Raw genomic sequence first — 27,983 nt, forward strand, 5'->3', positions numbered from 1 at the left:
AAGCAGAAGAACGGAGGGAGTACTGAGGGCGAGGAGGAAACATTTGGGGTGATGACTATGTTCACTGCCTTGATTGTGATGATGGGTTACTGATTTGTCAAAATTTATCAAATTATGTACTTTAAACATATGCAGTTTTTTGGCAAAATTTATTTCTTAATAATAGTTATCAAAAAGGAATGTTCTTGAACTCATATATCCAGCTGTTTGAAATTATCTTCAGAGTCAGTTTACAAACTGTGCACTGAAATTATTCTCATTAGTTTTAGTTCCATCTTTAACATTTTTAAAGCCAGAGATTATATTATGTAATTTAATGGTGTCTTTTAATTATCAAAACTGATTTCAGATAACTTAGCCATTTTCAAAAACCCAAATGCATTTTCAAGAGGCAAATATTTGCTGCCACAAAGAAACACTCACAAAAGACTCTTGTGGGAATTAACTACTTAGAAGGGAGCCTGATGAATTTAATAAGAATGTGCTAGATTTATTTTAGAATCAGTGCTTTGGTGGAAGGGCATAAAGGTCGATCAGTTTGACAGAGGGATCCTGGGGTCACATTGCCATCTCCCTTTTTCCTTCCCCTCGGGAAGAAATACCTGAAGTTGAAGGGATTGGTCCAGTTCCAGAGCAGGGTATGTCCTGCTGCACACATAATTCCTTAACATGTAGATGTTTTATGTTAATGTAAAGCCTTTGTTGCATGGTTGTTCTTCCCCTGCAGTTTCTTATGAAGCTGTAGCCAGGACTCCATTCTGAGCTTCCTCATTGTGCCATAACTCTGTCATTCTGTGACTGCAATTGAAAAGGACGAATAATTATGCGAGCAGCATGACTTTCTGACGAACAAATTAAGCCCAATATTTATTAGTAATAACTGCTTTCTCTTACAGTGGATAATGAAAAACTGCAGGGTGGATTCATGTTATGCTTCCTGGATGATGGATGTGGCATGAGCCCTGGTAAGTTAATTATCTAGATACCTAACTGGCTGTTAAAGGGAACAGCCTGAAAACCCATAAAATAAATAAAAATAAATTGAGCTCTCTATTGAAAAACAGGTATGGAGCTATTAGGGAAAATAAAGCCCAGACTTATTGTCAAAGTTTTCAGGTTTAAATATTCCAGCTGGCAGAGTAAATTCATTACAATCATCGAAATCAAGATAAAAAAGTGAAAGTAAATAAATTTTGTCAGAAAAATGAAAGACAAATGGTACTGATTGCAAGACAAAGCATCTTACCTCTAGTATCTGAATGGGCTTTAAGATTGTTTTAGTCTATTCTTTTAGCTATTGTTTGCAAGAGCCCCAAGGCAGTTTCCAGTGCCTGTAGGCTATTTTAAATTTTCCCTGTAACCCTGAAGAAAAGGTCACTTCTCCTTGTCTTTAGTAGTTTGCATGGATTTTTTTTTCCTCTGAATGTTCAAAAGTTTAGTTGTTTCAGATAAATTTTCTCATCATAACAAAGACATCTACAATATATTGTATGACTTATCCTTAGATATTTAATGCTACCACAAAGCCAGCACATAGTAGGTGTGTTCAAATGCTGTGTTGTTGAAGTTATCCCCTCTAATAAAAGCTTTGCATAGTTTTAGTATTCATATTCCTGAATTCTTATAATACTTTGTGTATCACAGGCTACAGTCTTGGCTACTATGCTTAAAAAATGCTGAGAGAGTTGAGATGTATTATGGAAATGTCCTGGTCGGCTGCACATCTGAGGAAAGGGTGATAATCAATGCTGAGCTGATATAAGCTGAGAATACAAAGTAGAGCAATTACCTTCTTCCAAATCTGAAGTCTCCCCTTGGTCTGAATAGTCAAAGAATATTTATTAGAAAGCTTAGAAAACGCTCAACTATCCCACCCAGTTCTTGTTCTGACTTTGTTGTAATAATTTTGATTATCTCAGTTCATTTTGATTAAAGTATTATTGATTCCACAGTGTTTAAATATGAGAAGGTAAAGAGGCTGTAAGAAAATCATGCTGAAAATGTCTTATTTTTCACTACTAGCCTGAATGCTAAGTGTTTTCCTGAATTCTTAAAATAAATGACAGAATATATGTGATATGGTCTAAGGGAATGCTTTACAAAACGAAGCAGTTTTAAAATATAGGTCATGAAGAAATCATTAAAGCACAAACAAATTTTCAGACCTTCAGAAGGAACTCATATCTCAGTAGACATACAGATGGTCCCTGTCTTAGGACCATTTTTTGACTTTACCATGGTACTGCAGGGATATGCATTCAGTAGGAAATGTACTTTGAATTTAGGTCTTTTCTTAGATTAGCAGAGTACAACTGTTAGGCTGTACTAGAGTACTCTTTTGTGATGCTGGTCTATGGTAGGTAGCCAGAGCCCCAAGTCAGCCTCATGATCGTAAGGGGAAAGTAGCACAGTCCAACATGTACTGTGTAGCTGAGGTATTGATAGTGTTAGGAGTATTAAATGAATTTTATACTTTCTGTATTTCAATTTATTATGGATTTAGCAGGGATGGATTTAACCTCATTGAAAATTGAGAAGCATCTGCATGTAGTAGGACAAGCACAGTATTATTGAGAAAGCACTTCTTAATGAATATTGGAAATCAAGTATTAAGTTTGAAGGAAGAGTTTATCTTAGGTGACTGAATATAGAACTTACCAGTTGTTCAAACAAAGCTTGACCCATAGAAGATGACTACAGAAATTTTCAAATTTTGGTTTCTTATTTTCCTCCAGTGTTTCCCATCATGGTCTGTTCCCTATACATCAATCTTTCTTTTTTTTTTTTTTAATACCTTTTTATTTATTTATTTTTATGTGGTGCTGAGAATTGAACCCAGGGCCTTGTACATGCTAGGCGAGTGCTCTACCGCTGAGCCACAACCTCAGCCCTCAACCTTTCTTTAAATATTATATATTTATCCTGTTGAATCAGTGATTTTTCCATTGCATAAGAATAAAATTCAGTAACTCTCCCCAGATTAACTTGTGAGATCTTGCTTATTTGACTCTGCCCACCTTCCTGGGCTTTTCTAGTTCTGCTCATTTCCAAGCTCTGATTACATTCCAGCCATTCCTGGTTGGACCCTCATCATTTGGATCTCTCCCCAGACGTCAACTTTCTGAAAGTGGCCTTACCCCTGAAGACCATACCCCTGTTAAATCTTTAACACATTTTCCTGGTTTTGTTACTTTCACTTAATCCTCTCAAAAATTATCTTATTTTCTATGTATTTCCATTTCTTTCTCCTATAATGACACAATGCAAATCATAATATCTTCCTTGTAGATTTATTATAAATATTAAATAGGAACAATGAATGCCAATTAATCAATATTAATCAATCAATCAATCAATCAATAACAGTGGCTAACATTGTTATCATGGATCCCTTCCTCATAAGGCTCATCCCTGTATAAGAACGTCCAGCACACACCACCTACCAGTTGTCCCTGAACTGTAAACATGTCTGTTCCTGACACAGGGTCCTCAAGACAATTCTAAAACACGTGTCCAGGTAGGCTAACACGAATATTCTTGGTTCTAGAGATCAGAGTATTCTTAAATCCAGAAGATTCCTCTCTAGAACTTGGGGACTTCTGGGAGAGATCAGGAGAATGACTCTGGAGGTCTGAGATGGTTAGCCATTTTCCCCTACCTAGGTGGTGTCGAAGCAGAAGCCATTCTGTCCTGAGTCTCACCTGGGCCTGGATAAGGGCCAAATTTATGACGAAATTATTAGTAGTACAAATAATTATGACACTTATAATCTCTTAATGCTTATCAAGTGCCAAGTTGTGTACCCAGAGTTTCACAGATACGTCTTCTTATTTAATGTGTTTTCTTCATCTTCATCAATAACTGTGATAGAAGTGCTAGCAGTTCTATCGCTTTTTTAAAAATACTTTTTAGCTATTGATGGACCTTTATTTTATTTATTTGTATGTGGTGCCAAGAATCGAACCCAGTATCTCACACATGCTAGGCAAGTGTTCTACCATTGAGCCACAACCCAAGCCCCAGTAGTTCTCTTTTAAAAACAAGGACATCGAGGCTCAGAGTTTTAAACTCTACCCCTACCTGGTGAGGTCACAGGGTATGGTCTGTCTGACCTCCTTCATTACAACTGCTTTAAGATCCTGAAGTACACAATTTGCAGTAGATACATCAATTTAAAAGAGGCTTATATAAAATTAACATAAATTAATCCCAGAAACCCAAACCAAACTTTTTCCATTCCAGTATATTGTTAATGTAATTCTGATATTTTCATAGCACTATAGCATCCATGGAAATCCTTCAATTCAATCACTATAGATATTTGAGGATAAATGTTCAAGATTATTTTCACATTTTTATTATTATGACTAATAAGACAGTGAACAGTCTCATATAGCTATCCATCTCTTTACCTGTGTGAGAATTTTCATGGGATTCATATCTAGAAATGGACTTGCTTTGTCAAATTAAACTTGGGCTTTGAAAACTGAAGAAAAAAAAAGGTTCTTCTCAGAGATTATGGGTCCTGACATGAATCTTCGCCTTTGACTGCCCAAGAGCTGTGGACTTGTCCCAAAGTCCTGTGGTATGTGTGGGGTCCTGACAACTGGGCCTCAGGCTAGTGTCAAAGTGTCTTCTTAAGCACCTTAAAAGATAGTCTTTTGTCAATTACAGAGGAAGCTTCAGACATCATTTACTTCGGCACATCCAAGAAACGTTTATCAACCTTGAAGTTCATTGGACAATATGGCAATGGTCTTAAAAGGTGAGAATTTTCCCCCTTAGGGCATGTGTTATTCATACTGGAAACACAGAATGTAGAGCTTTTAAAAAAAGAGCATAAGTCCTGGGAGGGAGTCTTGTTTTGGAATCTCCAACCCATAACTGACTAGGATCTTTAAAGCATTTAAAAAACTAATTCTCACATATATTAAGATGAGTCTTGCAGGCACTTCCTGAAGCAGTGACTTTGGAGTTTCATGTTCTGTTATTTCTCAACATTCACTTTAGCCAATATGTTGTGTGTCAGCTTTTTCTTAGTTTGCCTCAGTGAGAGGTGAGGACATGGTGCTTACCTGAGTGGTTCCTGCTTCTGGGTTGATCTTTGAACCTTGGATGGAACATTATCCCAGTAGCCATGTCTCAAACATGAGTTGGGGCTGCATCCATTCAAATTCATTGTCTCTGCTTTGAGAAATAATACTTGTGCTCTCTTGGTGATGGGTCCGTAAGACCAGTTGCTAAAAAGAACAAACCCATGCCCACTTATTTCTTCTTTGTTTAGTGTTTGAGATATAAATCATTATGTTATTTATCTTTGATACAGTGGGTCCATGAGAATTGGAAAAGACTTTATTCTTTTTACGAAGAAGGAAGAAACGATGACCTGTGTGTTTTTCTCTCAGACATTTTGTGAAGGAGAAGGTCTTAGTGAGGTAAGATTTGGGGATTTTTCTTCCATTCCCATGGCAATAATGCTGTTTTCATTTATGCTCTCAGGAGGTGAAGTCTGTTATGACTGAAGGTGCCTGTGCACTCTTGGGGGGTCACTGGAAGCCATTGCTGAGATTCCAGGACACAGTCTCACACATGCTAGGCAAGTGCTGTACTTCTGAGCACCATCTCTAGCCCCTGGAAGTCTTTCTTGAGAACTTTATTTTCATTCTCCTTATGTCCAGTTCTCCCAAAATAGAGGTTTCCTTGCATATAAGGAGATTTCTAGAAGAAGCTTGCAAAATCTTTCTACTGCTTGTGGCATAAAAGTATTATTGCTTTTAAAATAAATAAAATATTAGGGGCAAAGACTTAGAAAACAAAATGTAGAAAAAAAATTGAATGCAAAATAGATTTAAAACCATAATTCTTGTGGCCATACTTTTAACTCAGCATTTGCTGACCCGGAAACATTTTATTAATGTCAGTTATGATTCAGAACAACAAATGGGTGCTGGGGAGTGGCTGTGTGCTCAGCACCCTACAGACTGTGATGGGCAGAAAGCCAGCTGAAGACCATGTGACCATCAAAAAGCTTTCAGTCTTGTTTGGAAATAAGGTAGACATGTGATTGGACAAATGACAAAACGAGGCTATATAAAAAGAACATTCGTTGTTGAATAAGTGCGTGTGTGTGTTATGAAATTGTCCAAAACTGTAATAAAAAGAGAGGATGAGAGAGCTTTGAGTGGCCAGTGAGTGTTCTATAGAGAGAGCATGGCTCGAAGCTGGACAGGCTGGTGTGTGGAGAAAAATGGTCCACAGCCAGTCTTGGGCTTGGAGATGCACTGGAAAGCCAGCTAGAGGTGTGAGCCTGCCTCAGGGTGGGGTGGGGCTTGACAACACAGGTGAGGGTCAGCTGTAAGGAGTGGCTTACGGGAGCCTTATAGCAGGAAAAGAGGTGCTGTCAGTGGTTATGTTGAATCCTGTACCTGTGAAGAGCCTGGGGTTTGGGCTAAAGCGCTGAGGTCATAGCTCCCCAAATGGGGCATTTCCCTTTTTATTTATTTATTTATTTATCATTTGATCTTATTATTTTTTTAAAATACAGGACAACAGTGGAATGCATTACAATCCTTATTACACATATAGAGCACAATTTTTCGTAAAAAAAAAAAAAAAACCTTAAAAACACTCATAACTTTTGCATCCACAGAAGCAACTTCTTCCAACCGTGTTAAATGATTTCGTTGAGATCTGCCTGCGTGTCTCTAAGGAGCATGCTTGCACTTGATGTTATTTAGGTGTTCTCCACTAACCTCCTCCTGTGGAAGGGGATTTAAACCTATCTACCTTCTCTTCTGTGCTCCTGTCACCCCTGGACTTCCAGCCCTCCACCTCACTGGCGCCCTACTAACTTTGGTTATGCCAGTGCTCGGTGTGTTCATTTCAGACTGTGTATACACTATTCACAGGAGCTCATGTCATAAACTGTTTTGTTTTTCCTAATGTGCACAACTTTTTATTTCTCTAGAATGACTGACTGCTTTCTTTTCTGGACACTCACCACTGTCACTGAAAACTGCCCTGCTTCTCTGTTACAGGGCGTGGTTAACCCCAGTCTAGCTTGCTCTCCTCAGCTCCAGCTTCCTTATGCACTCTGTTCAGAGCCCTGTCATGTGCTTCAGCTCCCACTCCCGCTCTCCATGGCCGGAGGTCAACAGGCATCCTAGGATCTGCCCTTGCAGTGGTCCTGGGTGTCATCTCTTCTCTGTCAGATCCCAGATCCTAAAGCTCATGTCTTCTTTCACAACTTGTGTAACATAGTCTGCCATTTTATCTTGGGATGGGAAGCAAGATCTTCTTAGACCACCACACTTTAGAATGCTGTTATTCTTCCCCAACACTCAGTTATAGTTTGGGTTGTTATCATCTTTGAGCTGAAATTCATTTTCCTTCAAGATTTTATCTTTATACCTTTTCATTTAGCACAAGTGATTGAACCCTGGGGCGCTTAACCACTGCGCCACATGGCCAGCTCATTTTTATTTTTTGTTTTGAGACAGACTCTCACTGAGTTGCTTAGGGCCTCACTAAGTTACTGGCTTTGAACTCATGATCCTCCTGCATCAGCCTCTTGAGATGCTGGATTACAGGTGTGTACCACTGTTCCTTCAAAATTTACTGAGAAAACTGAAGCCATTTAATTTTATTCCTTCATCTCTACTTTTTGAAGGTCAAAAGCAACTTTGTCCCCAATGTTCTGAATTCAGAATTTTACCTGTCTGATCTATTTATATCCATTGTCCTGGGCACATACAGAATCTTTTCAACCTAGAAATCATATCCTTGTAAATCTGGGGTAACCTCCTGTAACACTGATAAATTTCTCTTCCTCCTTCCCTCCCTCCCTCCCTTCCTTTTCTTATCTTTCTCTCTCACCCATTTCCCTCCCCCTCCCTCCCTGTTTCAGGACTGAGGTCAGGAGTGCTCTATCACTAAACTACATCCCCAGATATTTAAAATTTTTAATTTGAGGGAGGGTCTTGTTAAGTTGCCCAGGCTGGACTTGAACTTGTGATCCTTTTGCCTCAGTCTCTCAAATAGTTGCGATTATAGTTGTATGCCGCTGTGCCCCGCAACACTGATGATTTTCTTTCATCCATATTCTCTTTACTCTCCTTTTGCCACTGTTTTTAGCTCTTGGACTTCTATAAGTGGTTCTTTGATTTTCTTATTTTTCTCTTCTATTTTCTGTCTTTCATAGTTTTGTTTTCTGGGAGATTTTTCAACACTTATTTTCCAATTCTTTCATAAATTCCTTTTATAATTATATTTTTAATTTATAAGAAGTCTTTTTAAAAATTCTCTCAGTGATCTTTTTCCAAAGATATCTGATTCTTATTTCATGGATACAGTATTTTTCTTATAGCACTGAAGATTTTAATAAATTTTTTAAAAAAATCAAAATTGTCATCCTCCTCTTACGGTTTCTATTTCCACTGAGTTGCTTAGTTTCTATTTGTTGACCTGGTTTCTGTTTATCGTATTAGAGGCTTTTCTTAGATGGCTGTTATTCCTAAACATTTAAAAAAGTAGTCCAACAAAATGCTGATTGAGCTGGGTGTGGGAGTTTCAGTGATATGATCTAAACAGGTTGTTTTATTGGGGGATTCTTGATGTCATTTTCTTTAGATCTTTCCTTCTGAGCTGGTCTGATTTGTAAGAGAAGACTCTTGCAGTCTTCTTCCTGGAGGCCTAGCTGCCAGCCTTCTGGGGGCAGATGAGACAAGATGCTGAGATTTTCAACATCCGGCATGTACACTTTGACTCAGTCCCTTAAATCTCAATAGGCTTCCCCTAACAACTCTGTGTCTTCTCATCCAGAAACACATTGTTCCAGTCTTCAGAGAGTGAGCATCCAGGGGCTCTGGGGTTTGGAGGAGCTGTTGCCAGATGGGGATCTAGATGCTGCTTCTGGCTTTCATGATGTCAATCTGAATTGTAAATCAGGCTGACTCTTCTCTTTTCTGGCAAGGGCTGTGGATTGTATTTCTTGGTATGCTGTCATCTGCTTTTCCATTTCTAAAGTGCTGATACTATTGTTTCCTCTGCCATTCCATCCATCTTTCAAAAGGGCATGGAGTTGGCCTCCATCTGTCGGCACATTCCACAAGTATACAAATTTGTTATCTGTCTCTTCTTTATAAAACTAAAATATGGGAGGAAAATAAACTTTTAACTTTGTATTTTATGATTTGTTTGAAGAGTAGAATAAACTAGGATCAGACAAAAAGATGGTGGATCTTGTGTATTTAATAATAAATCAATGTGGGCTGGGGATGTGGCTCAAGCGGTAGCGTGCTCGCCTGGCATGTGCCGGGCGCTGGGTTCAATCCTCAGCACCACATTAAAAAAATATAATAAAGATGTTGTGTCCACCAAAAACTAGAAAGTAAATATTAAAAAATTCTTTCTCTCTCTCTTAAAAAAATAATAAATCAATGTGTATGTGTGTGTGTTTGTTTATTTTTAAACAGGTTGTAGTTCCAATGCCTTCATGGCTGACAAGAACCAGAGACTCTGTCACAGATGATCCACAAAAATTCTCAACAGAATTGTCTATAATTTATAAATACTCCCCATTTAAAAATGAAGCTGAATTAATGCAACAATTTGATGTGATCTATGGAAAATGTGGTAAGATCATCAGAATTCTGAAATTTGATGGAAGTTTTTGTTTTAGTGTCTTATGAAAGTCACTCTACATATGTTTTTATGTTAATAACCTCATGTGAATTATCACATGGGGGCAGCCATTCATTTTAGCCATATGAATTTTGTCTTAAGAGAATTGATACAGGAGTTGCTGTAAATCCCTGGCACAAAGAGGAAGGTTCATTGTGCTTGCAGAGCTTTGTGAAACTGAAGGAGAAGAGGATGATGCAGACCATGACCCAGTCCTTGTACCATGCATCAGAGTTATTTGTTATTTGCACCATGTAGCCAAGATGCTTATTACAACATCTGAGATTATGAGTTACAAGGCTGATAAGACTTACAAATTTATAAAATAATGAATCTATGCTTCTGTGGCTGAGAGTTAGCAAGAGCTTTGTTGCTATTCTTTTGCAGGATTTTCAGATTTTCCCTCATTCTCTCCATCTCCTCCAACTTTCTGCTCAACAGGTAGAATGTACCATCTTTGCTGATGCTTCCCGTGCCAGTCTTTCTCCAGATTCCCATATTTCTCATATCTTGCTTTAAGGAAAACTGTGAAACTCTTTGATTTATGTATTGTTTGTGATGAAATTTTATTAAAATTATTTCAGACTTGATTTGATTTACCTCAAAAATTTCTCCTCTATTCTGTAGCATTTTGTTTAAAAATTATGTTTTAAATCTCTTTGTCTCAGCGGAAAAATAATGGCAATTAAGTTGGTATTCTTTTTATTAATATATACACAATATATTTTAAGAACAGTGATTCACTTCCAATTGTGAAATGCAAACATTAATGAAGAGTTTCTTTTTGAATACTTTCCCAAGTGCTTTCTAAAAATTAAGTTATTTTATTCTCAGAACAACTATATGTGGTAGGTCCCTCGTGATCTCCATTGTATCGAAAAATTAGGGATAATAAGAAATTTACCTGAGATTACTGTACTAGTAAATGGTTCACTCAGTATTTAGACACAGGCAGTTAAGCTTCAAAGTCCACATTCTTAGCCACTATACTCTTTTTATCTCTACCAACAAAAAGTATAATTAGCTTTCTTTTAAAATTTTTCCAACAGCCCGGTTTGTCAGGGATCCAACTTTATAAATGATTTGGACTTCTTTGATATAAAAAGTTACTTAGAGCAGGGGTCAGCAAACTGTGGTGACATACCTGTTTCTCTAAATAAATAGAACACAACTACACTCATTCAGTCATGTCTTCTCTGTGGCTGCTTTCATGCTACAGTGGCAGAGTAGGAGTTATGAGTAGATGTGACAGAGACCATATGGCCTGTAAAGCCTAAAATATTTACTGTCTGTCTCTTTGCAGAAAAAGTTTGCCAATACCAGCAATAGAGTCTAAAAGCAACACTTTGTACAAATTACAAAACTCGCCTTTGTTCTCTTATGCATTGATTTCAAGCTCACCAATGAGAGCTTCGTTTATAATACAAACTTGGCTCAACTTCCTAACACTTTTCATAATGCAAATTATGATGAGTGCTAAAGTTTGAAAGACTTATAATGAATTGAATTAGTAATAAGAAACACCATATTGTAGCAACTCAACATTCTTTGGCAGAGAGTAGAGTTTGCTATAAGATATGAATTTTGGAACATAGTCAAATATATTATTTATTGAAGTGCAAAAGGAAGCTTGGTTATAGCATATTTAATTATTGCAAGGATGAGATGGTAGCACAATACCTAGCATTTAGTATGTTTAAAATACTGGCAAGTCAAACATCTCCTTTTTTTTTTTTTTTTTTTTTTTTTACTAGGTACTTTGCTGGTTATTTATAACTTGAAGCTGCTGCTTAGTGGAGAACCAGAATTGGATGTTAAAACTGACAAAGAAGATATACTGATGGCTGGGGCTGATGAGGAGTGAGTAATGTGTGTGTCTGGAGAATGTCTTTCCACAGTGGCAGTGAGCTACAGTTAGGATACTTTGCATCCGGGTTCCAGGTCTGAGGCCCCTGGGCCTTACAATTGGCACATAAATTTTACACAAATTATAGAAATAAGTGGGCTACACCAGGTTCCAAAACCATGTCTAAGTTTCAAAGGGATCTTAAGGCTTCTCAAAAAATAAAGGATCTTGGGCTTCATCAAGATCTACTAAGTCAGAATATCCAGAAAGCAAGCTTAGAAATCAATACTTTTTAGATATTCCCCAAGTGATTCAGAGATATCAGTGTGTTTGAGGATTACCAGGTTATAAGACTTCTGAAGTTCTATAATACCATAACTCCCTTTTATTTCTTACTTTTATTGGTTATTCTTAGTTATACATGACAATAGAGTCTATTTTGATATAATTATACAAGCATGGAGTATATCTTTTTCTAATTAGGACCACAGTCTTATGGATGTACATGACGGTATATTCTCTGTGGTGTATGCATATATGAACATAGGAAAGTTATGTCAGATTCATTCCACTGTCCTATTCCTATTCCACTTCCCTTTCCTTCATTTCTCTTTGTCTAATTCACTGAACTTCTGTTCTTTTTTTTAATTAACAAAATTATCTTAAGAGTACTTTCGATTTGCATTTCTCTAATTGCTAGTGATTATGAACATTTTTTCATATATTTGTTGATTGATTGTAGATCCTCATCTGAGAAGTGTCTGTTCAGTTCCATGACCCATTTGTTGATTGGGTTATTTGTTTTTTTTTGTTTGTTTGTTTGTTTTTTGGTGCTTAGCTTTTTGATTTCTTTATATACCCTTGAGATTAGTGCTCTATCTGATGTGTGAGGGGTAAAGATTTGCTCCCAAGATGTAGGCTCTCTGTTCACCTCACAGATTGTTTCTTTTGCTGAGAAAAAAACTTTTTAGTTTGAGTTTATCCCATTTATTGATTTTTTATTTTAATTCTTGCACCAAAGGTGTCTTATTAAGGAAGTTGGGGCCTAACCCCACATGACGGAGATTAGGGCCTACTTTTTCTTCTTTTAGATGCAGAGTCTCTGGTTTAATTCCTAGGTTCCTGATCCACTTTGAGTTGAATTTTGCACATGGGGTGAGAGATAGGGGTTTAATTTCATTTTATTGCCTATGGATTTTCAGTTTTTCCATCACCGTTTGTTGAAGAGGCTATCTTTTCTCCAATGCATGTTTTTGGTGCCTTTGTCTAATATAAAATAATTGTAGTTTTATGGATTAATCTGTGTCCTCTATTCTGTACCATTGGTCTACAAGTCTGTTTTGTTGCCAATACATGCTGTTTTTGTTACTATTGCTCTGTAGTATAGTTTAAGGTCTGGTATAATGATGCCACCTGCTTCACTCTTCCTGCTAAGGATTGCTTTAGCTATTCTGGGTCTCTTATTTTTCCAGATGAATTTCATGATTACTTTTTCTATTTCTATGAGGAATGTCATTGGGATTTTGATAAGAATTGCATTAGATTTGTATAGTGCTTTTGGTAGTATGGTCATTTTGATAATATTAATTCTGCCTATCCAAGAGTAAGGTAGATCTTTCCATCTTCTAAGGTTTTCTTTGATTTCTTTCTTTAGAGTTCTGTAATTTTCATTATATAGATCTTTCACCTCTTTTGTTAAGTTGACTCTCAAGTATTTTATTTTATTTTATTTTATTTTGAGGCTATTGTAAATGGGGTAGTTTTCCTGGTTTCCCTTTCTGAGGATTTGTCACTGATATACAGAAATGCCTTTGATTTGTGGGTATTAGTTTAATGTCCTGCTACTTTGATGTATTCATTTACTAGTTCTAGAAGTTTTCTGGTGGAACTTTTAGGGTCTTCTAGGTATAGAAATCATATCATCAGCAAATAGTGCCAATTTGACTTCTTCTTTTCCTATGTGTTTTTCTTTAATTTCTTTCATCTAATTGCTCTGGCCAGTGTTTCAAGAACTATGTTAAATAGAAGTGATGAAAGAGGGCATCCTGTCTTGTTCCAGTTTTTAGAGGGAATGCCTTCAATTTTTCTCCATTTAGAATGAGGTTGGCCTGGAGTTTAGCATAGATAGCCTTTATGATGTTGAGATAGGTTCCTATTATCCCTAATTTTTCTAGTGTTTTGAACATAAAGGGTGCTGTATTTTGTCAAATGCTGTTTCTGTGACTGTTGTGATGATTATATGATTGTTTTTTTTATTGGTTATTCAAAACATTACAAAGATTGCAGAATCACATCGGTTACACATCCACTTTTTTACATAATGCCATAATAGTAACTGTTGTATTCTGCTACCTTTCCTATCTCTACTATCCCCCCTCCCCGATTATATAATTCTTATCTTTGAGTCTATTGATGTGATGAATTATTTTATTGATTTCTGTACGTTGAACTAACCTTGCATTCCTGGGATGAATCCCACTTGATCATGGTGCACGATCTTTTTGATATATTTTTGTATTCAATTTTCCAGAATTTTATTGAGAATTTTTACATCTATGTTCATTAAGATATTGGATGGAAGTTTTCTTACTTTGATGTATCTTTGCCTGGTTTTGGAATCAGGGTGATATTGGCCTCGTAGAATGAGCTTGGAAGTGCTCCTTCTTTTTCTATTTTCTGAAATAAATTGAGGAGTATTGGTATCTGCTGAGATACAAACTGGTCTTCTTTAAAGGTCTTGTGTAACTTGGCTGTGTATCCATCTGGTCCTGGGATTTTTTTTGGTTGGTAGACTTCTGATAGTGTCTCCTATTTTGTCACTTGATATTGATCTGTTTAAATTGTGTAAATCATCTTGATTCAATTTGGGCAAATTATATGACTCTAGAAATTTGTTATTCTATGCCTTTGATATTTTCTACTTTATTGGAGTACAAGTTTTCAAAATAATTTCTAATTATTTTCTTATTTCTGCAGTGTCTGTTGTGATATTTCCTTTTTCATTATGTATGTTAGTAATTTGAGTTCTCTCTCTCCTTCACTTTGTTATCATGGCAAAGGGTCTGTCAATTTTATTTTTTTCAAAGAATCAACTTTTTGTTCTGTCAGTTTTTTCAGTTGTTTCTTTTGTTTCAATTTCATTGATTTGAGCTCTGATTTTAATTATTTCCTGTCTTCTACTGATTTTGTGTTGATTTGTTCTTTTTCTAGGGCTTTGAGATGTAATGTTAAGTCATTTATTTGTTGACTGTTTCTTCTTTTAAGGAATGAATTCTATACAATGAACTTTTTCTCTTAGAATTGCTTTCGTAGTGTCTCAGAGATTTCAATATGTTGTATCTGTGTTCTCATTCACCTCTAAATTTTTTTTTAATCTCCTCCTTGATGTCTTCTGTTCATTCAGTAGCATATTTAGTCTCCAGGTGTTGGAGTAGCTTTTATTTTTTATTTTATCATTGATTTTTAATTTCATTCCATAATGATCTGGTAGAATTCAGGGTAGTATCTCTACTTTTTTTTATATTTGCTAAGAGTTGCTTTGTGGCATAATATATGGTCTATTTTAGAGAAGGATCCATGTGCTGCTGAGAAGAAAGTGTATTCTCTCGTTGAAGGATGAAATATTCTATATATGTCAGTTAAAGTCTAAGTTATTGATTGTATTATTGAGTTCTATATTCTCTTTGTTCAGCTTTTATTTGAAAGATATATCTAGTGATGAAAGAGGTGTGTTAAAGTCCCCTAAAATTATTGTGTTGTGGTCTATTTGACTCTTGAACTTGAGAAGAGTTTGTTTGATGAACATAGACGCTCCATTGTTTGGGGCATATATATTTATAATTGTGAAATCTTATTGGTGTATGGTTCCCTTGAGCAGATGTAATGTCCATCTTTATCCTTTTGACTTTACTTTGAAGTCTACTTTATTTGATATGAGGATAGAAATCCCTGCTTGTTTCCACAGCCTAAGTGAGTGGTATGATTTTCCCCAACCCTTCACATTCAGTCTGTGGATGTCTTTTCCTATAAGTTGAGTCTCTTGAAGGCAGCATATTGTTTGGTCTTTTTTTTTTTTAAATCCAATCTTCTAGTCTATGTCTTTTGACTGCTGAATTTAGGCCTTTAACATTCAGGGTTAGTATTGAGACATGATTTGTATTCCCAGCCATTTTTGTTTAATTTTTGGTATTTAACATGATTTGGTTTCTACTCTGATTAGGTTTTCCTTTAGTGCAATACCTCCCTCTGCTGATTTTCATCATTGTTTTTCATTTCCTCTTTGTGGAATATTTTGCTGAGGATGTCTTGTAGTGCAGGCTTTCTAGTTGTAAATTCTTTAAACATTTGTTTATCATGGAAGGTTTTTATTTTATTATCAAATCTAAAGCTTAGTTTTGCTGGATATAATATTCTTTTTTTAAGAGAATTGGATTTTTAATTTTAATTTTAACTTTTATTATTAGTTGTTCAAAACATTACAAAGCTCTTGACATATCATATTTCATACATTTGATTCAAGTGGGTTATGAACTCCCATTTTTCCCCCGTATACAGATTGCAGAATCACATCGCTTACACATCCATGTTTTTACATACTGCCATACTAGTGACTGTCGTATTCTGTTGCCTTTTCTATCCTCTACTATCCCCCCTCTCCTCCCCTCCCCTCCTATTTTCTCTCTCTACCCCCTCTACTGTAATTCATTTCTCTCCCTTGTTTTTTTCCCTTTCCCCTCACTTCCTCTTGTATGTAATTTTGTATAACCCTGAGGGTCTCCTTCCATTTCCATGCAATTTCCCTTCTCTCTCCCTTTCCCTTCCACCTCTCATCCCTGTTTAATGTTAGTCGTCTTCTCATGCTCTTCCTCCCTGCTCTGTTCTTAGTTGCTCTCATTATATCAAAGAAAACATTTGGCATTTGTTTTTTAGGGATTGGCTAGCTTCACTTAGCATAATCTGCTCTAATGCCATCCATTTCCTTGCAAATGCCATGATTTTGTCATTTTTTAGTGGATATAAGATTCTTGGTTGGCATCCATTTTCTTTCAGAACTTGATATATGTTGTTCCTTGATTTCTTGGCTTTGAGGGTCTGGGTTGAAAAATCTGCTGAGATACAAATTGGTCTCCCCCTATATGTAATCTGATTCTTCTCTCTTGTGGCTTTTAAGATTCTATCCTTATTCTGTATGCTAGGCATTTTCATTATAATGTGCCTTGGTATAGATTTGTTATAATTTTGTACATTTGGTGTCCTGTAAGCCTCTTGTATTTGGTTTTCCAATTCATTTTTCATGCTTGGGAAATTTTCTGATATTATCTCATTGAAGAGATTGTGCATTCCTTTGGTTTGAAACTTTGTGCCTTCCTCTATCCCAATAACTCTTAGATTTGGTCTTTTGATGCTGTCCCATAATTTGTGGATGTTCTGTACATGGTTTCTTACTGTCTTCACTGTGTGATCAACTTTGTCTTCATTATCTGACTTTCTTGCAAGTGATCTAGTCTGTTGATTATGCTTTCTATTGAGTTTTTTATTTGGTTTATTGCATCTTTCATTTTGAGGATTTATGACTGTTTTTTTTTTTCAGAAGCTCTATCTCTCTCCTGAAGTAATCTTTTGCTACCTGTATTTGCTTTCTTATCTCTTTGTTGGAGTGATCAATTTTTGCCTGTATTTGCTCATTTAGGACATTCTTTAATTCACAGATCATTTTAATTATGAACCTTCTGAACTCCTTCTCTGACATTTTATCAATCTCATTGTCCATGGGTTCTGTTATTATAGTATTCTGGTTTGTTTGGGGCACTTTCTTCCCTTGCTTTTTCGTGTTGTCTATGTGTCTTCCTTTCTTGCAGTGTGGACCTGAGATATTACAGTTTCTACCCTACATTCTTGTAGTACTTGTGCAGATTGTCTGTACCTCACCTTGGTGTTGGGTTTCCAGACCCTGCTGGTGTCCCTCAATGTATGCTACTGCATCTAAAGGTGGTGGCAGCAATAACTGAGGTAATTCGAGATAATAGTTGAGCGACCCAAGATGGAAGCAATGCCTTACAGAGATGGGGCTAAAAGAGTGGGCTTTACACTCTCTTTGGGATGCCTGCTCTGAGATGCACATGCTTCTGGGCCCTTTATATTGTCAAAAAGTTAGGGACTACTGTGTGTGGAAGGCTATGGTGGTGACCAGAGTGTCCCAAGATGGAGGTGGTTTAGGCTTAGTCTCCAGGTGGGGAAGGGGGGAAACTCAGACCTACCCTGGACCTATGGGGTGGATCTGGGTCAGGCCTGGGCTCCCATGGCAATTTGCTGTTCAGAAGGGGGAATCCTGTGCCGGAGTCTGGGCTCAAGTAGTTGCCTGCTAGTGGAGGGGATGGACCTGGGCCTACTGTGAGCCTGGGTTCCTGCAGGCTGATGTCTGAACTCCTATTCTTACACTTTCCCCATTATTGTGGGTTAGCTTCTGCACAGGAAAGAAAACATTTGACCTTTATTTTTTGAGGATTGGCTTATTTCACTCTATCCATTTACTGGCAAATGTCATAAGGTCATCTTTTAAGTAGATATGAAAACCTACAGTCCAAAATTTATTGTTCATTACAAATCATCAAAAACAGACATTAGCTTGTATGAGAATTTATCGAGAAATTAAAAGGAATATGACCAAATGGAAATATTTTTATTTTGCCAGGATAGCCTTATGAACTTCCATTTGAAGTTTTCAAATAAATAGACGCATTCATTCTTCTTGACTATTAGAGATCCATGGGAAAAAGAAAGAGAAGGTCCTGAGGGGCCTTTATGACAAAGTTTGGAGAAAGAACCAAAGAGTGACACGAGCCAGGTTTCTCATTAGAGACCTATTAACTTGTGCCTGCTGTTTCTTAATGTCAGACCTGTAGATATAGAAAAGATTTTTAAAGGTAATTTAATTCTCCTCAATTTATTTTATATACTACTGTTTAATAGTAATGTAAGAGCTACAAATAGGAGTGACATACCTAATCTTAAATTTTCTAGTAATCACATTAGGTAAAAGGAAGCAAATGAAATTGATTTTTAATAATGTTTCAATCTAGTATACCCAAAATATTACCATTTCAGTTTCAATATGAAAAATATTAATGAGATCATTTGGGTTCTTTTTTTTCAGTCTCTGAATCCAGTGTGTGTTTTACTCATACAGTACACAGGAATTTGTACTAGCGTCCAATAACCACTTGTTACTATATTAGACAGTGGATCTTTAGACTGAGTTATTGAGAGACCCAAGTGAAGAGACCAAATTACTGGACACCCTCTTTTCTTTTGCCTTTGAAGTGAAATTTAGAACGTCCCTTTGACAGATAATTAAATGTTTGACAACACACCCTTGGATTATTGTTTCTACTTCATTCTGATGTATTTTTCTCATATTCCAACATGTGGATTTCTGAATATACATAGATAGGATGTTTTTGTTCTTTTAGAAAAAAATACATTCAACCTAATTTCTGTTGTAAAAATGCTGGGAACCCTGTTGCCCACAGTAAAATGCCTTATTTCAGGAAGGAGGTTCAAAATTGTTACCGGCACCTCCATTACTGTCTTCTCCTATTCCCACTGCCACTGCCCTCTGCCGAACAGCTGGTTCCAAAACCAATATTTCATGCTATTTAAAAGCTCTGAATACAAAGTCTCTAACAGTTATCTGTCAGAGTGTCTTGGCATTTCAACACCAGTGTCAGAAAACAATGCGTTATTAGAGGAATAATTTGACACAGCTAAGTTTTGAGGAAAGTTTTTGCTGTTTCTAGAGTATTAAATGAAGCCAGAATTTCTCAAGCTATTTAAGCAGTTAATAAGAAAGAAAATGAATCACATCTATGACACATACAGTTTCACTCTGGAAAACTGACTGCTAGAATTTTTTTTTCAACAAAATATTTCATCATTTAGTCACAAGAAAAGTCTTTCCAAGACAGGGATAGGGTTTCGTGAGGAAGGATTGTTATCAATAGGAGACATAATTTCTGTAATAAGGATTCTGTACTTCACGGCTCTGATGTGAGTACTTTCATGGGTCCAAGAAGCCACTGTAGCTTCTTTAGTGGTAGTAAAGCCACTCCTGTTTTCTCTGCTGTCTCCTGCCTGTCGCTCGCAAGCACCTTTCAACTAAGAGCCTGCATATTTTAAATTTATTCACATACAGCAATTTGCTGCATACGGTTACCAATTATGGGCTGATCAGTTGTTTCTGACCCAACTCCTCCTCACTAAAGGACTAGATAAAACATAGCTCTTAGGGCTAAAAGAGTAATTAGTTCTAATCCATTATGGGTCTTTTCCTTGGTCCTCCTCTGTTTATAGCTTCTGATATTTAAGCTTCTAATTAGGTGAAGTTTTCATATTCTCAGTTTTGAGAAGCGGTGGTGTGTAATATAACAAATCCTCTATATTCCTTTTTCTTGTTATCCTGTCTCCTGATAACCACTGGGCAGGACTCTGAATCTGTCCAAAATAGATTTCCAACCTTGAAACTATAATTTTAAGGTTTGGTCTTAAATGGGGGTAGTACTGAGGATTCTGTGAAAATAATTAAATTGTATAGAATTATAAAAATTAAAACTTTTTAAGCTCTTATTGTCCTCAGAGAACAAGTTTTTTTGGGTATTATTTACTTTCCTCCCATTTTTTTATTGTAAAATCTGTGAAAAAATAATATTTTAAAATTTTTTAAAGAAAATGAATTCATGTGTCATAATTGATAATTAATTTTATTATTGCAGTCTAGTGTTTTCAAGTGCCATTTATCATTTTTATTTTTTCACTTACGATTTGCTGCTAAACTGTCTTTTAAATTATTACATAGTTTTGGTAAGTTGAATTTCGTAATGATTTTGTAATAAAAAGCTACTCATAAAGTAGCTTTATAAATAGTCCTTTGAATTGATTTGCCATAATTTACATAACTATTCCTATGTTTTTGGGTAGTAGCATTGGTCCTGATGCTTCACATTCTTCGGATAATATTGAAATAAACATTCATACTGGTAGTTTTTATTTATTCCTTTGGATTATTCTCCTATGACAAATTCCCAGGTAGGAAACTACTGCATCAAAGAGTCTAAATTTCACATAGATCTTATGAATATTTGACATTGATTTTAAATATAGAAATCAAAATCCTTTATCATTCTGCTTTAGGCGAAGGCTCTAGCAGCAGTCATCAGTCAGTGGGAGGCAGAAAGAAGACAGTGTCTTCTTTCACAATGACAGTGACATTATGAAGATTTCCGTAGCGATGATGTTCAAGCACATAATCAGTAGTATTAAATAATTTGGCAATTATCACTCTCAAGATGACCCTGTTTACAATTAAAAATTTTAAAATCTCTTTAGGTAGATAATACTCAGAAGACTTTTAGAATGCACTGACACAGAAGTTTGCATTTTATGTGTGATACACTAAATTGGATTTTGAAACTGAGAATATGGTACCTGGACAAAGCCAGGAAATCACACCTAAGTTCCAGGCTGCAGGTAGAAAATGGATTGTGCTTTCAGTGTTAAGAATCATCTTAAATTGAATGTCAGGTTAAACTTAGACACAGTTCCTTGAGAGGGGAAAAATACATGAAAATGAACTTCATTAAAAAAAATCAAAAGAAAATCAAGAGTTTGAAATGAGAAAGGAAAGTGCTGAGGATATTGAATATTGAAGAAAATAAAAATGCACTGATAGATAACAGAAAAAGAGATGGTGTTTTTGCAGAGCTGCACTGTGTATGTGTATTATTTTTATGTTGTAGTGATTTTTTTGAAACTCTAGACTTAAGCCCCATAGCTCAAACGTTTGTAAACTTTTTTCCCTATCAAGTTGTGCATGTTTCTCCTCTTTTGAAGGAGTTCATTTTCAGAAAACAAAATTTTGAGTGAATCTTTTTCTCCTCTTCTTCCTGGTAGATGTTCGTAACCTTCAATCACAATCACATAGATGATTAAAACTTACAGTCATTTTCAAAGGTCCTGTGTTGATTGGGCACAGTAGGACTGAGAAAATGGAAAATGGATGGCTGGTGGAGGGTTTTAAAATGCGTCTGTGCCATCATTACCTCACGTGTTGTTAGCATGAATTTTCATCTGCAAAATCCACAGGATTGTGATTTTACTTCCACATTCTTGCCAGATATGGAATCACAGTGCTACAATTCAGATGTTTTTAATTTCATTCAAAGGACATAAAACCTTTTATGTGAGTACAGATGTGGAATTATAATTTCGTGGTTTGGATTTGCAATCTCACGTAAGAGATGCCTTTGAATGCTGGATCTAAGCATTGGTTTTCTTTACTCTTACACCTCACTTTCCTCTCCCCTGCTTTCCTGGCTTAGCACCTGTCCCAGGGGCATTAATCTTTGGATCAGAGGTGGAGTGGGAGTGAAGGCATTTATTGAAAAGTATTCCAACTTGCATGAACATAAAGCAATGTAAAAGTGCCTCTTGATTCACTCAGCTCCCTCAACCTCCCTCTCCTAACCATAGAAATTATTCTGCCACCTGAGTTTTAAAATGCATCATCTAGATTTTTCAGTATCTGTCGTTCACGTTAGATTTTACCCACTATTTTTTTTTCTTCTTTTTATTTTGAAATAACTTATTCAAATATTTTATGTCTTTCTTAAGATCATCTTCTTAATAACTCAGTTTCTGGGAGCAGTCTGTTTGGATCTTCTTCAACATTTAGGGCTTGTTCGTATTTCTTGCATTTCTTCTAGTTTTGGCTATTTATATTTCTGAGTCATTAAATTTGTGACTTATATATCATTTGCAGGGAGGATCGGGATGGGGGGGGGTTACTGGAGACTTAACCACTGAACTAAATCCCAAGGTCTTTTTATTTTTTATTTAGAGACAGGGTCTCATTGATTCACTTAGGGTCTCACTGAGTTGCGGAGGTTGGCTTTGAACTTGCCTTCCTCCTGCCTCAGCCTCCTGAGTTATTGGGACCATAAGTGTGCACCATGCCTGGTATAACTTGCATATCATCTTACCTGAATATTTACTAATGTGTAATATCCTTATATGTCCCAGTTAATGTTTCTCCCTTGTTTCCATTTTGCTGAATATTAACCTCTACACTTGCTTTTTTTGGTTAACTTTCCTTACTCTATATGTTGCCCCAACTTTGTTTCCAACAGTGATATTTTGATTTTGGCTTGTCTCTTATAAACAATATTTAAATTTCCTCTCAATTTGAGTGTATTTATATTTTATTTAATTTAATTTACATTTATTATGACAAATGTGTGGTCAGACTCACTCTCTCATATTATGTTTTGTATTCAACTTCTTTTGCTGTTTGTCTTTTCTTGTTTTTCTATGTTTCCATTTTATTTTGTTCTTTATTTTCCCTCTCTTTCTCTTTGTGAGAATGGTTGAACTGTGAATTTTTTTCACATTCCATTGATTTGAAAATTGCTTGTTCCATTGTATTCTTTCAGTGGTTTACTTTTACATTTTTATAAACATGTTTTAACTTGCAATTTTATCAGCGTAAGTTAGTTTTTACTATATTGTCTCACAAATAAAACAACACCTTATTATGCTTTCACTTCTTTAACTCCCCAGTTCCACCATTTTGTATTGGTTTATTTAGAAGTTTAGTTACACATTTTTACACTGTCTCATCATGCAAAAATAACCATTTAGCCTAAATCTTGAGATTTACTATTTCCTCTACTTACTACTCTATCTTCCATCCCATTCTCTTGTTTCTTGAATGTATTGGTTCATTTGCTGGATTATATCCTTGAGTGATTCTTTCAAAATATGTTAGAAATGAACTTCAGGGAACTTTGTATTCTAAGAGTATTTTTATTTTTCTCTTTCATTATGAAATTGTTTAAATGGATATAGAAATATTGGTTCCAAAATACTTTCCTTTAGAACTTATTAATCTTTTGACTTCTTAAATCCATGTTGGTAATGAGAATTCTGATGTAGATGTGCTAATTGAATTTTTATAAATGCCTTGTTTTCCCCTTGAATAGCTTTTTTCTCTTAACCTTTAAGAATCCCCACAGTGTGTGTATCTGTGGGTTTTGTCTATTTATTATTTTTTACATTAAGCCATTGGAGGGCTCTGATGGGCTTTGTTCATATTGGTTCTGCCTTAAAATAGATCCAAATCCAACCATTTATCATCTCTACTGCCACAATCCTGCCACCATCATATCTCACTTACCTGGTGTATTATAGTAGTGCTCCATTGGTACACTGGTCTCTCTGCTTCTACCCTTGGCCCCATCTAAAAACTATTCTGCCATTGCCCCTCAGTAGCAGCCAGAGCAGTCTTCTAAATCCTCTGTGTAGAAAGTCTTCAACGACTTCCTGCTTCACTCTGCGAGAGACTTGAAGTGTTAACAGTGTTCTGCAGCAGGCTGCGTGATACGCTGCCTATCATCTCCTAGACTGGCTTTCCTGGCTCTCACTCCTCTCTAGACTCACAAGTGTCATTAATATTCTTCCTTGGTTGTCACCAGGAGACTAATGTATTCCCACTCTGCCACACTGATTCTGTCTTAATTTTTCAAAACATGTTCCTTTACCTGGTGGCATGGTTTGCCAGCAGAGATGTTAAGATTAATTGAATGGCTGGGGGCTGTTGGTTGTCTAATGTCGCATCATTTACTCTGTGTATAGTAAGGTATGTATAGAATTAGGAAGCAGTAGCACCAGATCCCCATTTGTGGTAACAAGTCGAAGAGACCAGAGTCCTCAGCTTATTGTCTATCAGCGGCTTGAGTTCTGTTGGAAGAGCTGTTTTAGTGACAAGTTACCTATGGTCTCTGAACTTCTCTGGTTTCATCTATAAATTCAGGCAGGAACACTATCTATGGGCTGGGATTGTAGCTCAGTGGTAGAGCACTTGCTTTGCATGAGTGAGGAGGCCCTGGGTTCAATCCTCAGCACCACATAAAAAAATAAACAAAAATAGAACACTATCTACTTCCTAGGAGTGCTATTGAAACAGAATACACACAGTACCCAGCACATAGAAAACCTCAGTGCATTTTACTTCCAGCTCCCTGTAGCCATTCTGCTTTCCCCTACATTTCTTTCTAGCACTTGCTAGAATGTTTCTTAGCTTCTGTAATAGAAAACTAAGTCAGTGCTGGTGCATAGCAAACAATAAATGGACTAACTTCAGGTAAACTGAATGAAGTGTCAATGTCTGGGTGATTTTCTAAGGATATGGCAAATCACTCTCAGTGATGAAATTCGTGTCTTCCATCCCTGAAGATTATTGGTGGTATTTATTAGGCTGGAGAGGGGTAGTTTCAGAAGTTTTGTAAAGTGTTTCTGTCACCTTCAGAATCTCTTTAATCCCAATAGTGTTTTTCCTAATTCCCTTTTTGGGGGTCAAGATCATCTGTCCTTTTCAGCTGGCCAATATAGGCAGGCACACGATTTCCTTGTGCTCTTAGTGCTTTCCGTTACTTAATATCTTCTCAACATTGTAAATATCATCTATACTGAACTTTGTAAAAAACAAAGAAAGTGCAGATTCTAATTAAAAAAAAGAAGCATATTGTAGAATTGGCTGTCATCAGAGGGGCCTGCCATGTCCTTGGAATCCACATGGCTGAGGAACTCAGGCATTTAGAGAGATCGATCCAAACAACAGTTCTGAGACTGATGACATAATACAGATTAATGGAGTTAAAATTTTGCCCTAAGTAATGTTTTGAAATTAGGTGCCACGGCCAACATGTTTCTTAATTGACAGTCATTGGGCAGCATTCCATAATGTCTGTAGTTGTGTCTTAACTGAGCCGGCTGGGAACACCTCGAGTTACAGCCTCAAACTGTCTTACTGTGCTGCGTGCCATACCATAGTTGTCACAAAAAGACTTGCTTTTATTACTTCGAGGAGCTTATAACTTTTCTTTTAGATTACCTTTTTGAGTTGCCATTTTTCTTAGATATAATCTACCCTTAAGATTAAATTTAGATAAACCTTCAAAGTTAAAAAAATTTTAGGTAAAATTCAGAAAACAACTTATATACAGTATTTTTATGAATAAAACAATTTATATACAGTATTTTTGTGAATAAAACTTCTAAGATATTACAAAAGGGACTGTTTCAGTGCCTAGAGTTAGTGTCTCAACTAAGCATCTAATAAGGTGTTTTACTCTGTTTTCTGTTGCTTTAACAAAATATTTGACTTCAGGATATATCATAGAGAATAGTTTTATTCAGTCCATGTGTCTGGAGCCTGGGAGGTCCAAGGTCAAGGCTCTTCTTCTGACAAAGGCCTTTTTGAAATTGGAATTTTCTGTTAATTCCCAAAGCAGCAAAGGACATCAGTAAGAGGGGCCCATGCAAAAGACAAGAGTCAAATGGAGCTTTTTATAATAGACACACACTTGAAATAACCTACCAACTCATTAATCTGTAAGGCTATGAATGCATTATTCCTTTCAGGAGAGCAGAGCTCTTGTGACCTCTTAAAGATCCCACCAGGTCCCTCTTCCTACTGCACAATGGGGGTTAAGTTTTAATTTGAGTTTTGATGGGGACAATCAGACTGTAGAATAGGGGCAGCACAGGTGTTGGGCTGGTTGGGGGTCTGTTGTCTTTGTGTCCAGTGTAGACAAATGTAGAGATGGTATCAGGTCTGAAGACCTGCAAGGTTTTAGGCAACATGCCTTATATAGCACCTATCCTCTAGGTCTGCGGGGCAGTGGTCTGTGAACCTGGTAGAGTTAAAGGAGTCTTATGGGTACTTTTAACAAACTCACATTCTCAACTCTACACACAGAGCATCTGAATCAGTAAAGGAGATGTGACATTGATACAGAGCCTCACCTTCTAGCCCTGCAGCACCAGCCCACCCACCATATGCCATGCATAGAGCAGCATTTTAAACCACAGTATAATAATGTGGAGAAGTTGGGAGAAGAAAGAGACCACACGGAAGGTACAGCCAGAACTGAAGGGTACAGTGGGGAGTGACTTAAGAAACCAAGGCTGAATAGGAACAATAACATTGATTCTACTCTGTCTCCCTTTATTATATTACACAGACTCCAAAGCCACTTACAGCCATAAGATACTCTTCTTTTTTTTTTTTTTATGTCTATCATGTGACTCTGTGTGTCTATCTACATGTTGGGGAGTTTTCCTCTATCTTCTTTTGTTCATTTCTTTGTCATAGACACTTAAGTAGAAAGTAAGAATGATACACATGATAGAGAGGTGTAGATTTCTGGTAAACTGTAATGAGACTGAAAAAGAAAGACACTTAGGCGGAAACAAGACAAGAAAAAGCCCCGAGGAGCATATATTAAGTGGTTCCTTATGAATGGAGAATAACAGTATTATTTTCTTTCATCTTCTGAAGATGTCCTGACTACTGAGCACATTAATTTTTCAGTTTCCCAAGTGAATGGCTTTATTTATAAAGATGATAGTATCATCATTGAAAATGATTTTCCATCAAAAGTCCTATAAAGAAAATTCTCTGCTGTTTTTTTCTGAAAGATTGCCATTCATTCAGCAGATATTAGCCTCACGGAATTTACACCCTGATGGGGAGACACATATACAGGCAGGTGCAATGCTGAGGGGTAGGTGATGCAGGAAAGGAGCCCTGAGGAGAAGGCTTCACCATTCTTGGGAAGTGATGGAGGACTTGGAAAGGAAGTGAGATCTCAAAGCCATATCCTAAAGGGTGGAAAGAGCTAACCAAGAGTGACCAAAGAATTGACTATGCCATGCCTTGGGGCTGAGAAAGCAAGATCCCTTGTCTGGGAACTAAGAGTGGTCCTAAATGGCTCCACTGAAGTAGACAAGAAGAGATGAGGCTGAGAGCCAGATCACGAAGAATCTTATGCATTATCCAAAGCAATTTGAAATGTATACTCCATTCCATATACAGTTTTCTTTTAGAGAGAGAGAGAGAGAGAGAGAGAGAGAGAGAGAGAGAGAGAGAGAGAGAGAATTTTTTAATATTTATTTTTTAGTTTTCGGTGGGCACAACATCTTTATTTTATTTTTATGTGGTGCCGAGGATCGAACCCAGCGCCCCCCGCATGCCAGGCAAGCGCGTTACCGCTTGAGCCACATCCTCAGCCCAACAGTTTTTATATTTAACCTTCTTTTTTTTTTCTTTCTACCACAGACCTCACAAGTTAGAGGCATTACCATTCTGTTTTTCACAAGTAAACAGACACTTGGAGAAGTAGGCATGTGAGCAGAAACATAACTGGTGTCCAGGCTTGCTTGCAAGGTTGGTCCATGGCTAGATTTGGGGAACTTTAATAAGACACCATTCCCAATACGGATATAAAACTTTTCCATACTGAGAAGGGTGGATTTCTATGTCTAGACTGTGCAAACAAGATTACATGCTAGAAATCTACTTTCCTTCTGTGTTCCCGGAACTTTGATACATCCTAAAGCAGAA

General features: G+C 36.6%; 1 protein-coding gene across 2 annotated transcripts in view; it reads left to right on the forward strand.

Annotated features, from left to right (window-relative positions):
• The window catches only part of Morc1 (MORC family CW-type zinc finger 1), a 148,249-nt gene that overhangs the window by 12,005 nt on the left and 108,261 nt on the right, over positions 1 to 27,983 (forward strand). For both annotated transcript variants that reach the window (XM_078044264.1, XM_078044265.1), the window contains exons 4-8: positions 897 to 965; positions 4,675 to 4,765; positions 5,327 to 5,435; positions 9,474 to 9,633; positions 11,436 to 11,541. In XM_078044264.1, coding sequence (XP_077900390.1) covers positions 897 to 965; positions 4,675 to 4,765; positions 5,327 to 5,435; positions 9,474 to 9,633; positions 11,436 to 11,541 — 535 coding nt within the window. The remainder of the gene's footprint in view (positions 1 to 896; positions 966 to 4,674; positions 4,766 to 5,326; positions 5,436 to 9,473; positions 9,634 to 11,435; positions 11,542 to 27,983) is intronic.

Source organism: Ictidomys tridecemlineatus, chromosome 3 (genome assembly GCF_052094955.1).
Source record: "Ictidomys tridecemlineatus isolate mIctTri1 chromosome 3, mIctTri1.hap1, whole genome shotgun sequence".
NCBI classification, from domain to species: Eukaryota; Metazoa; Chordata; class Mammalia; order Rodentia; family Sciuridae; genus Ictidomys; species Ictidomys tridecemlineatus.